Genomic DNA, 13,281 nt, shown 5'->3' with positions numbered 1-13,281 from the left:
GAGGAACAGAGAAACCAAATGGAGATTCTCTTTTCTTAAGGAAAATCTGGATGCTTAAACAATGACAGCAACAACACCTACCCCCACCACCCCCTTCAAATATACAAATGCCAAACAAATATTCTGGCAAATGGCTGTATGGAAATGATTATTGTTTTAAGGACTAGCCTCAATGCTGCTATAACCCTGATGTCTGGAGTGTGAAATGGATTAGAAAGGATTCCATTGTAGTTCCACTGCTAAAAACAAAATTGGAGCTCACAGGCCTAAGCAAGGTTGGACCCAGGAGCTTTGGAGCCACAGCTGTGGATGACTGAAGGTACTTTGGCCAGCTATCAGGCACTAGCAGAGATATAAAACTGAACGTACAACTGGACAACAGAATTATGGTTTTTCTCTATGGTTCTATTATTTTTATTTATATCTGTAAAATTGAAAGGTTAAGTCTGATTTTTTTTTCTTAAATATCTACTAGCCACCATATGCAGTGGTTAAGAATCCGCCTGCCAATGTGGGGGACACGGGTTCGATCCCTGGTCTGGGAAGATCCCACATGCCATGGAGCAACTAAGCCCATGCACCACAACTACTGAGCCTGTGCTCTAAAGCCCGTGAGCCACAGCTACTGAACCCATGCAGCACAACTACTGAAGCCCGCACGCCTAGGGCCCATGCTCCAAAACAAGAGAAGCCACTGCAATGAGAAGCCTGTGCACCGCAACGAAGAGTAGCCCCTGCTCTCCACAACTAGAGAAAGCCTGTGAGCGGCAACGAAGACCCAACGCAGCCAAATATAAATAATAAATAAATAAATAATTTAAAGAATCTATTAGCTACCATATAAAGTATTTTGTGATTATCTTAAAATAAATTTTCAAGAAATGCAATTACAGTAACCTAGCAAATTACCTGAAGATGCGCTTTTGATTGGAAGAATTCTAGGTTCTGTTTACATTTTAATTTTCTCTTTTTCAACTTCCTGTTGTTTATTTTGAGATTCAGATAAGGGATTTACAATCATGCCTTTACCACCATCAGGTGCCATCTCATCATTTTTGATAGAGACTACTGGCTCATCTTTCCTCACATCATTGATTGATTTCTTGGTTTTCAAAAAAGACAGTTTTGGAGAATTCTTTTCTTCATCATCTGATGTATGAAAATCATTAATATTTTTCTTAACTGAATTTTCATCTACTGAGGTGTCAGAAAAATCACCTAAGGAAACTGAAAAATAGAAGAGAAAAAATATTTTCAATAGTGTATTTTAAAGTTTTAAAGATTACATCAATCAAAAAGATTACCTTAAAGACTGGAAATGAATTTACAACTGTGAATAGATTTGCAGTCCTAAAAAACAGCGAACTTTGGCAGGTTTTATTGGCATTAGTAAAATAAAAATTTCAGTTTCATTAATTTATTCAAAACATACTTATCGAGTATGAATAGTTTGTCAAGCCAAGCACTGTGCTTGCTCTGAGAAAACTCCTTCAAAATTTCTTGAAAGTAATAATCAGCCAGGGACATTTAAATTAGATTTTGGACTGTAAAGCTTTTCTTTTGTTTTTCAAAAACTTCATAAAATCAACAATATTTGTAAATGGAAAAATTTGCTAATAATGCTTTTTCATAAAAATTTTGGAAATGCAATTCCATCCATATCACAGTATTAGATTTTACTATGAGAAGAATAATAAAGAATGCTTAACCGAACTATAAAGCAATGATTTAACTATTGTTCTGATTACTTTTACAGAGAACATTGAGAGTTATTCACTGAAAGTATAAAACACTGAATTTCAAGTTTAGAATTTTGTATGTTTATCCTGAAATGTAAAATATTAATATTTTACATAATCAAAAGAAACCAAATTAACCATACAGTACTGATATACTGGGTTTTTTAAACTGATTCCCTTTCATAGCCAAAAAACCCTTGATTTATAAAAAGCATTATAAAAGTGATCCTAACGTGCACAAAGTTTAGTTCTACGGGCCCTAGTTATTACCTCATAGGGTTGACCTTAAAGATGAACTCGTTATCTCCAATATGGTTTACCACAAACAAGCAAATCTGCTGTCAGTTAAATTTTATTTTCATACACACGTTCAGAAAAAAACCAAGGACAATCATACAACTTCCTTAAAATTAAGAGTGGCTTTTTATTCATTAAAATGTTGGATATCTAAAACCTGTGAATTCATAGGTATTATTTTAACATAGTGATTTTTTTGCAGGGTTGGGCTAAACCTAACTAAAGAAGCAAAAATAAGAGAAGTGGTTTACTTTCCCATGTTCTCACATACCAATCTCATCACTGTCAAAGTCATCTGAGTATTCACAACTTCTTTGTCTGGCTGAGCGAGCTGTAATTGCTTTTATTAGTTCATCCTGAAATGAGATAATTGAAATCAATTTCTACCCAAATGTGGAGGTCTCATATATTGAATTAATTCTTTAAACAAATAATGCTTGATTAATAACTGCCTTAAAACTTAGGTTTCATTCATTTAACAGATATTCACTGAAAGCCTACCTTATGCCATGCACCCAACCCTTAAGACTCAATGCAGAACAACACAGACAATTCCTTTCCTCATGGAGCTTTGGGTTAAATTAAAGAAGACAGACAACACCAAGCAAATGAATTGAAGGACTCAACTTAGGGTTCATTATAAATTGGCATTATGGAAGAAACTGGTATTCTTTATGATCTTTTGTTTCAGCATATTGCTGTTAACAGATGTAATCAATACTGCAAATTTAGAGGCTGAGTTCAAAATTGTAGTGACTGGACAGAGAAAGCCTAAATGTTATAATGTTACACCGGGGGGGAAAAACATTTTTTATATGAAAATGGCAATTAGAAGCTGCTATTCAACTTTTAAAAGCTAATTTAACTTTTAATATACTAAGAACCTAGTATTGAGTTTAGTTTGGTAGTCTTAAAGCCACACAGAAGAGTTGGTAATACTGGAGCCCAAATACAATCATCTGAAAAATTTCAAAAGAAACATAGATTTACTCCAGCTTTACATAGGACTGTTGTATTGAATAGAAGCACTTTCAAGTCCAATATTCCCAATACAGTGTGTACCTTTTAAAATTATTCAAAATAAAAATACTTTACCTGGAAAGTAGTTCTTTTGGTGACTTTTGGACTCTTTGTATATGCCAAAGTTGTGCTAAAAACTTCATCAGACATAGTGTTTATTTTAATTCTCTAATTTTATAAAATGGCTAACAAATGATAAGGATAATTCAACCTCTGATGGTGGCTGAAATATATAAAAAACAAATCAGACTTTTTTGCATGCTTGAGAATTTCCATTACTACACTTAGTACTCCCTCCCTGCCCCCAAAGCCAAACCAAAACCAGAAAAGCATCATATGAACATTGAGCTATATCTTCACTTTTAAGTAGCAGAGTAATAAACAGAGTTTTTGTAAAGAAAAAGCAAATTCTACTATCAAACTTGTTTTCAGAAAAATAAAATTCAAACGGAAGTTATCCAAAAATATTTCTACAATTACGTTATTATCCTACATAAGTTTTACAATTATTGCACTCATTTAAATAATGAGTGCAATAGGTTGTTGCCAATTAAAACAGAAACTTTTTCACCTCTCTTCCATTCAAGAAGTATAATATAGCCTACAAAACAGCCATACTTATTTAAAAGGCTACCAAAAAGACGATTGTCAGCATAAAGTACAGCAACGTTCCCCAACCTTTTTGGCACCAGAGACCAGTTTCGTGGAAGACAATTTTTCCACAGATGGTGGGTGGGGGGAATTGTTCGGGTGGTAATGCAAGCGATGGGGAGCGATGGGGGGCGGCAGATGAAGCTTCGCTCACTTGCCCGCCGTTCACCCACTGCTGTGCGGTCCGGTTCCTGGTTCCTAACAGGGGTCTGCGGCCTGGGGTTGGGGTCCCCTACAGAAGTCCCCTACATACCAATGTACAGAAGTCCCCTTATGAGTTCCATTCCGAGATTGTGTTTGTAAGTCCAATTTGTTCGTAAGTCCAACAAATTTAGCCTAAGTACCCAACGGTAGTACAGTACAAAAACTAGCATATAGGCGCCGGCATCAGGTGAACAGGCAAGAAGAGTTACTGACTGAAGGAGGGAGAGGAGGTGGGAGATGGCAGAGTTGAAGGATTGTTAGCAATAGGAGACGGAGGGCAAGCTGCAATTTCACTCATCTGACGTTGATGGCACATATTCTGCTTCCTGGCTGCGTTCAATTCTATCTACCCTCTTGCTTCCGGGCATCCTGGGCTTGAAATAAAGATACTGAACTACTGTGCCCTATACAGTACTGTACAGTAAAGTACACAAAAGTACAACCACTTGTAGAGGACGCACACACGTGACAGTGTACACCATACACGTGAACTAACGTACGTGATTGGACGTGAGAACGCAGGTTCGCATCTTTTAAAGTTCGCAACTTGAAGGTTCATAGGTAGGGGAATTAGTGTACATAACTAAGAACATCACCATTTTTAAAAAAAAGTTTACATACAGTGCTGGGAAAGAAAAAGATCATAAATAGTGATATTTTTCCAGCCACTCTTCCCTCTCACAAGCGTTGAAACACTATTAGATAAAACAAAAAGAAGGGCTTCCCTGGTGGCGCAGTGGTTGAGTCCGCCTGCCGATGCAGGGGACACGGGCTCGTGCCCCGGTCCGGAAAGATCCCACATGCCGCGGAGCAGCTGGGCCCGTGAGCCATGGCCGCTGAGCCTGCGCGTCCGGAGCCTGTGCTCCACAACGGGAGAGGCCACAACAGTGAGAGGCCCGCGTACCGAGGAAAAAAAAAGGAAGCTTCTGCGATGGACTGCATTAAAATCTCTGTTAAATGGTTCTGTGGACGTTTCCAGTGTTCCAGGCGGAGGCTACTCACCCTCCCCGCCGCCCTCAGCAGCGCGGGGCGGGGGACTGCTCCGGCCCGGCCAGATGGCGCCCCGTCCCTGCCCGCTCTGCCCCGTGTCGCCGACCAAGCACCCGCCGCTAGCAAGGTCGGTGCACAGCCGAGCGCCGCCTCCGCCCCGATTCTCCACAACCCCCAAGTCCCGCGGTCTGTACTCACTCTGCATTCCTGCGGATGTCTCCCCGCGACCGGAGGAACCAGCTGTTGGCCCCTCTCCTGGGCCTGCGCCTGGCTGCTCTCTGAGACCAACTCTGCAGCGAGCGAGGAGGCGGTACTAAGAACGCAGGTGGGAAGCGGTTGCTAGGAAACAGCGTCTCCGGGAGGAGGTGACATAAAGGCGCCGCAGGTCTCTCGGGTACCTAACACCGCCCTACAGCCCGCCGTGTCACTGGTGCGACCGCCCAGACGAAGGAAATGACATCAGCCCTGTGGGTCTGGGGAGAAAGGTGCTTTATAGGCCGCCTGTGCTTCAGTCATTACCTAGGAGACAGGACCTGTCCAGTTCCCACCTGCGAGCTGAGAGCTGGCGCTTGTCAGTGGCGTTAGGATCTTCAGCCGCACAAAGCACATCCATCGTTCGTTTTGCCACAGTTGTTACAGACATGAAGTTCTGTGAATCATAGTAGTGTACTAACGGAGTAGTGCACTGACAGATGGGACAGAATAGCAAGACAGAGACGTTTGCAGGCTCAGGAGTCAAACTGCGCGTTTGAATCCTGGTGCACCTCCCTCTGTCCGTGTAACATCGTGCAAGTTAACATCTGTACACCCCAGTTTCCTCTTCTGTAAAATAAATAAATAAAGATAATAATATTAATAGCCACCTTAATAGCGTTGCTGTCAGTACTGAATGAAATCATGCAGATGGAATACTTGGAAGAGTGCCTGGGATTGCATTCTGTCAATGTTAGATACTCTCTTTGTGCAACTCAGCCACAAAGGGCCTGGATAGAAGTCATCCCTTGTCGACACAGCTGAAAACCCATTCCGAGTGTTTCTTTAATGTAAAGTTCCCCGCTTTGTATATGTACTCAGTGGATAATCTGGCTAAAATCAAACCAGTCCACAAAATTATCTAATAGGCAGAGGACTGTGTGCTGATAAGGTAACCAAAATCAACACCACTTAATTAGCATAGGTAATCCTTAAACAAATACTTTTCTTTAAAGACTTTAAAATAACAAGGATTTCTACTTTTTTTTAATTTAAAAGAAGCTCAATCCTAAATTGTCTGAATGCAGTTATTATTCACTGACAAGTAATTAAACTTGTTGCCGGTATTTTTCCCCTGACTCTGAAATTTATTTTCACTTGTTCAACAATTATTTATAAACAAATCACATTGAGATATGTTTAATAAATCAATGTGTTGAAAAACCAAATGTGCATAACAAGAAATACGAAATTTAGTGTAAAAAAACAGCCTATGCTTTTAACAATATGTGCAGTGCAATTTTTTAAATACTATGTTCAGTTTATGAGCAACTTGTCCTTGTTTGAAAAACTCAGTTTGATCAACATTTGCTTAACTTTGATGTTTTCAAACATTTTTGGATGTCTGCATCAAAGATTTTCATTCACCACTTACTGTTAACTTTCTGACCCATATAAGTTATTAATCAACAAATATGATTCCATCATAGTACCTGTGTCCACAAGGAAAGGACAATGTCCACATTTTCCTTATATGTGAAGTACTAATTTGCTTATGTTGAAATAGTTACATTCATTCAAAATGCTCTGTTCATTTTTTTCATCCATTTGGCTAATATAGTTTTCACTTAGATATGGCTTAAGAAAATAAAATTCAAAAAGATATTAATAAAAAGAGCCTTTAAGGAAAGAGTCTATCTTTTTTTACAGAACCCACTAGATTTTATTTTTAACTTAATTCAAAATAATACAGGATATAAAAGCTATGCCATACGTAGCTATAGTAGATAAGACAGTTAACCTGAACTAGTTAATTTCTCACAAGCCCTAAGGCACAATGTCTTTCCACTATTATGTTAAGCAGCAGAATATTATGCACTTTATTAATATTTTCAGGTAGCTTCAGTATAATAATATGTTAATAACATTATATAAACCTGAATTAATAGCATGATGTTTTCTGATGTATAGTTTGCAATAAATAACTGTTGAATGAATGAATGAAATAAAGAATAAACAAATAGCATTTAAAGCTGAAAAATAATTTTTGAAACATTCCTATAAAAGCTCATGGATACTCAAGAAAATGAAAACACTCCAACACACAAAATTTCAGTAGCTTATGTAACATTTTCTCTATATTTCACTTTTCTAATATGTATTTGACCACAGAAGTATTTGCCTAGCAAACTTTTTTGAGTTTACTACTCTTTTCATTTCCAAACTTTGCCTTCATTCATTCATTCAATAAGTAAGTATACCCATAACATTTTGGGTCAGATTTGGTGAGTTCCAAGGGTAAAGCAGACTACGTCCCTGCCTGGGGATCCTGTAGACTAGAGAGAGCTAGAAGGCTGGGTAAACACATAATGACTGTACACTGTGAGAATTTCTCTATAGGAATACAAAGTAAGAAGCTCTGAAGAGAGAAAAATTCTTCCTGGAGGTTCTAAAGAGTTTTCACAGAGAAAGTGAATTCAAGTTGATTAATGAATTTAGGAGATAAGGAGGGATTTTAAGCAGAGGAAATGGTCTATGAATATGGAGGCTAACACTGTTCTATCTGAGGGGCAAGGAAGGGAGTGAGAAGCTCCACTTCCAGATCAAGAAGCAAATGAAAAGTGACTCTTCTTCAAAATTTCCCTGCCTTCACAAGAACAGGCAAATTGTTAAGTCTTCTGACTTGCAGTTAGAGAAAATTGATCTTGTACTCACAGGCAGCGCTGGTTGAAAACATACAGCACGTGTCTAACATCTTGAGAAGTATGCTACAAAAGCAAATCCCTCTGGGTGTCAATTGATAAAGATTATATTTGCATTAAACATTGAATGCCTATGTTGGCAGAGGATAGGAGAAAGAGTCCAGATTCAAGTGCACTTACCAATCAATACCAGGGCCGATTTGTGGGAGAAGAACAGCAAGAAGCTTATAGAAGGTGAATATCAGAATCTTGAAGAAAGACAAACATGACGAACTACACTGGCCATCTTTAGTCAAATACAGCAGTATGTATTTTGGGGCTGTTAAGCAGACATACATGAATACAGCAAGAGAAGCATGATTCCTCATAATTCGAACTCAGAAGCTGTAATTCAAACAAGTACCTACAGTGCGATTTTTTTCCCCATGTTAGTTTACAACTGCATTCAGCTAAGAGGTGCAAAGGTGACTTGGAGAGAAAGCACTTCCACTGCCTAAACAGGCCTGTGTTCTGTGCAGTAACCCTATGTGTCTTCTGAAAGCGAGAGGAAAGGAATTTCAGGCATGATGTACTTTTTCTGTAAATAAACAAAACAAAACAAATCATTCCCAAAGGAAGTAGGACTTCGTGAATTGTTCCTGAGCTCGGCAATATTCTTGCATCTCCAGCTAAATGAAGAGACGGACTTAGGTTAATTTCCTAGGGTGACTAGAAATGAATGCCTTTAAGACTGTTGCAAGGCTTGCATCCTACTGGGTAAAACATACGGATTTTTGCAAGCTACTAGGAGGAACGGGAGAACATACCAAAGACTGGGAGACTGGCCTTAGGCCAGTGACCAAGAGATGAAAGCATTGGGGAAGGACTGGTCTTTTCAAGACTTATATGGGCCACAGTTGAAATGCTTCTCCATAAGGTGTTTGACCAAGAATGGTTAAGACACAAGTTTTCACCCCTCCTAGCAGAAACAGATTCCTCTCCTATGTACAAGGCCTTTCTTCACACCCATGTGTACCAAGGCCAGGCACGGACGTTTCAGTGAAGAGTAGTATTAGGAAGGATGGAATACCCAGTGCAATTAGAGGTCTGGTGATCTTCAGCTGAGCACTGCCAAGGGTGGTATGAAATGGCAAGTGAAACCGTTTGTGAAAACAATTCGTAGGAAGAGGCTTTGGGTTACCGGGTTAGACCTGTTTCTCTTCCACGGAGAGTAGGGCTTACTGTCTATAGCAGAGAAAGTCTAGGTGCAGAGACCTCTCCTTAGGTGGATGATCAAATGGAAGTCAAGTGCATGGGGAGCCCTGTTAAAGGGACAGCCAAGCAAGATAAGTCACTTGAAAAATGCACTCGTCTTAGGGTAGCTGGTACAAGCAACCACTGTGTGAAATCTGTATCCTGCGAGCCATGGGTAGTCGGATGCATGATAGATATCTGAAATTTCACACATTGTATTGATTCACCACGTGAAACTCTTCGGTCACACCGGAAACAGGCTACTATTCGTCTGACAGCCTGCACTACAACGGTTTCCTCAGCTTAGTTTATAGCTGCCTTCAGGTAAGAGATGTAAGCCTGAGTTGGCTAGAAAGAATTTCCACTATTAAAAGGCCCGTATTCCGACCAGTAAATATTTTTGTCCTCTCAAACTGAGACGAAAGGAATTTCATTAATGGTGTACTGTCTCTGTCAAAGAGTCACCACCAGAGGAAGCAGGGTCTGAAAATGGTTGCAGAGTTCTGAAATACTCTTCGTCTTCAGCCGAATGACGAGAAGGGCTCAGCTTAGTTTCCTAGTGTGACTAGAGGCAAATGCCTTTAAGTTTGTATGAAAGGCTGATGTACTACTGGTAAAACATATGTGAGTATACATAGCCACAAAGAGGATGGCTGAGAAGACACTGACCTCTGTGGAGACGCACTTTCGCGCTTGGATAACGAGAGAAGAGCTGTAGGTGTAAGACATGTATCTGCTGCTTCTATGGCCTAAACTGAACACCCTCCTCCCTGTGGTATTTAACTGAGAATGAGAGGGAAAAGCGTACAACCAGCCAAAGAGAAGTAGCTTCCTTTCTGAAGCAGAAAGCCTTTCTGCAATGCTATGTGAAGGGCCTTGTGTTCCAGGTGGGTGAGAAAAAGGTAATGTTACAGAAGGAAAAAATCACAGTGTGCATGGAGACCGAGCAGTGCCCAGGGGAGTTTTACCAATGGCAGCTTTCATTGCGAAAGTTGACAGTTTAGTGGAAGTATTTGAAAGGCCGAATCCTTAGTGTTACTTGGTTAGACCTGTCTCTCTTACACAGAGAGAAGGGCTTGCTTACTGGGTACTGCAGGGAAAGACTAGGTGCAGATACCTCTCCTTAGGTGGATGATCAAAAGAAAGTCAAGTGCATGGGGAGCCCTGTTAAAGGGACAACCGGGCAAATTAAGAAGAGGCACTTTAAAAATGCATTCATCTCAGCGTACACGATAGAATCGTCTAGAGTGAAGGCTGTGTGAAATGTGTATCCTATGAGCTGTTCTCCAAAGGCCACGGGTGAGTCTGATGCATGCTAGATCTCAGAAACTTCACACATTGTATTCATTCACCTTTTGAAACTCTTCGCTTCCAAATAAGGCTACAACCCCTCTGGCAGGCCTACACAATGACGGTTTCCTCACGTTAGTTTATATCTGTAAGAGGGGCAAGGGTGAGTTGGCTAGAAAGCGTTTCCACTGCCTTAAAAGATCTGTATTCCAACCAGAAAACATTTTTGTCTTTTCAAATTGAGAAGAAGGGAAATATAGACACTGTGTGCTGTCTCTGTCAAAGAGTCATCCATAGAGGGAGCAGTGTGTGAGAATGGTTGTAGAGTTCTGCAATACTCTTCATTTCAGCCGAATGACAAAATGCACTCAGCTTAGTTTCCGAGGGTAACTACAGGCAAATGCATTTTACTTTTTTTGAAAGGCTGGTGTCCTACTGGTAAAATACATGCACGTTTTCAAGCCAAAATAAGGATGGTTGAGAAGACACCAACCTCTGTGGAGATGGACTATCGTGCTTGGATCACGCTAGGAAAGCTGCAGGCATAGGGCTTTGGTCGCTGCTGCTTCTAGGGCCTAACCTGAAGACCCTCCTCCCGGTGGTATTTAACTGAGAATGGTAGGGAAAAACCTTCAACCTGCCACAAAGAAGTACCTTCCTTTCTGAAGCAGAAACCCTTTCTTCAACGCTATATGAAGGGCCTTCTCTTCCAGATGGCTGAGAAAAAGATAATATTACAAAAGGAGAAATTCACACTGTTCGTGGAATCCTGGTGATGCTCAGAGGAGTTTTGCCGAGGGTAGATTTCATTGTGAACGTTCACCGTTTGGTGGAAGCATTTGCAAGGCCAAGTTTAATGTTGCCTGGTTAGACCTGTCTCGTACACGGAGAGTAGGACTTGCTTACTGGATACTGCAGGGAAAGTCTAGGGGCAGAGCCATCGCCTTAGGTGGAGGATCAAGTGCAAGGGGAGCACTGTTAAAGGGACAACGAGGCAAGATAAGAAGAAGCACTCGTCTCAGTGTAAAAGGTAGAAGCGTCTAGAGTGAAGACTGTGAAATGAGTATCCTACGAACTGCACTCTGGAGGCCAAGGGTGAGTCTGATGCAAGCGAGATTTCAGGAATTTCACACATTGTATCGATTTGGCTTTTGAAAAACTCTTGGGTCACTTTGGAATAAGGCTACAATTCCGGCTTGCATACACTCTATTGCAGAGAAAGTCTAGGGAGCAGCACTCTGTCCTTTGGGGGATGAACATGTGGAAGTCAAGTACCTGGGGAGCTCTGTTAACTCGACAGTCCAAGCAAGATGTGAAGAGCCACTTGGAAAATGCACTCATCTCTGCGTACCCGGTAGAAGCAACCACTCTGTGAAATTTGTATCCTGCGAGCTGCTCTCCTTAGGTCATGGGTGATTCGGAGGCGTGCTCGCTTTTAGAAATTTCACACACTGTATTGATTCGGCATGTGAGACTCCTCAGTCACAACGGAACAGGCTACTATTCGCCCAGCAAGCCGGCACTACAACGGTCTCCCCTCGTTAGTTTATAGCTGCCTTCAGGTAGGAGGTGCAAGCCTGAGTTGGCTAGACAGTGTTTCCTCTACGTAAAAAGGCCCGTTTCCGGAGCAGTAAACATTGTTGTCCTGTCACATGGAGACGAACAGGATTTCGCTCACGGTGTACTGTCTCTGTCATGGAGTCCCCACCAGAGGAAGCTGGGTGGGTAGGTGAAAAGTTGCAGAGCTCTGAAATACACTTCGCCTTCAGCCAAAAGATGAGAAGCGCTCAGTTTACTTTCCTAGGGTGAGTAGAGGTGAATTCCTTTAGTTTGCATGAAAGGCTGGTATCCAACTGGTAACATATATGTGAGATTTCCTAGCCAGAAGGAGGATGGTTGAGAAGACAACGACCTCAGTGGAGAGGGGCTTCGTGCTTGGCCTCAAGCAAGGAGAGCTTCAGGTATAGGGCTTTGGTCGCTGCTGGTTTTATAGCTTAAGCTGAACACCCTCCTCCCTGTGGAAGTTAACTGAGAAGGACAGGAAAAAGCATTCCAGCTGCCAAGGAGAAGGACTTTTCTTCCTGAGGCAGAAAGCCTGTTTGCAATGCCATGGGAGGGGCCTTGCTTCCTGGCGGGTGAGAAAAAGGTAATGTTACAGAAGGAGAAATTGCCACTCTCTGTGGAGCCCTGGCGTTGCTCAGAGGAGTTTTGCTGAGGGCAGCTTTCATTGGGAACGGTGACCACTGGTGGAATCATTTGAAAGGCCGAGTCTTTAGTGTTACCTGGGGAGACCTGTCTCTCTTACACAGAGAGTAGGGCTTGCTTCCTGGGGACTGCAGGGAATTCTACGTGCCGAGCCCTCTCCTTAGGTGGATGATCTAATGGAAGTCAAGTGCGCCGGGCACCCTTAAGGGCACAACCAGCATATTAACAAGAGGCACTTGAAACCTGCACTCACCTCAGTGAGCACGGTAGCATCGCCGACAGTGAAGGATGTGTAAAATGTGTGTCCTACGAGCTGCTCTCCGAAGGCCATGGGGGAGTCTGATGCATGCTACGTCTCAGAATCTTCACACATTAGGTTGAATCGGCTTTGGAAACTCTTCGGTCTCTTTGAATAAGGCTAAAATTCCACTGGCAATGCTACATTACAATGGTTTCCTCACGTTACTTTACACCTAGGACAGATGGTGAAAGCAAAGCTATACAGACAAAATCTCACACAGAAGCATACACATACACACTCACAAAAAGAGGAAAAGGGAAAAAAATAATCTATCTTGCTCCCAAAGTCCACCTCCTCAATTTGGGATGATTCGTTGTCTATTCAGGTATTCCACAGATGCAGGGTACATCAAGTTGATTGTGGAGCTTTAATCTGCTGCTTCTGAGGCTGCTGCGAGAAATTTACCTTTCTCTTCTTTGTTCACACAGCTCCCAGGGCTCAGCTTTGGATCTGGCCC

General features: G+C 41.5%; 2 protein-coding genes across 2 annotated transcripts in view; one reads left to right on the top strand and one right to left on the bottom strand.

Annotated features, from left to right (window-relative positions):
- The window catches only part of MAP9 (microtubule associated protein 9), a 32,614-nt gene extending 29,408 nt beyond the window's left edge, over positions 1-3,206 (bottom strand). The window contains 3 exon segments of the mRNA XM_029235498.1: positions 910-1,227; positions 2,308-2,392; positions 3,132-3,206. Of these exon segments, the coding sequence (XP_029091331.1) occupies positions 910-1,227; positions 2,308-2,392; positions 3,132-3,206 (478 nt within the window).
- LOC114902844 (RNA/RNP complex-1-interacting phosphatase-like) overlaps positions 1-13,281 on the top strand; it is a 119,189-nt gene that overhangs the window by 99,961 nt on the left and 5,947 nt on the right. The gene's annotated exons all lie outside the window — the stretch shown is intronic.

The sequence above is a fragment of the Monodon monoceros genome, unplaced genomic scaffold, assembly GCF_005190385.1.
Source record: "Monodon monoceros isolate NGI ecotype Baffin Bay Population unplaced genomic scaffold, NGI_Narwhal_1 Super_Scaffold_20, whole genome shotgun sequence".
In the NCBI taxonomy this organism is placed as follows: domain Eukaryota; kingdom Metazoa; phylum Chordata; class Mammalia; order Artiodactyla; family Monodontidae; genus Monodon; species Monodon monoceros.
The sequence above is the reverse complement of the archived record's forward strand: the minus strand, read 5'-3'. Positions and strand labels throughout refer to the sequence as shown.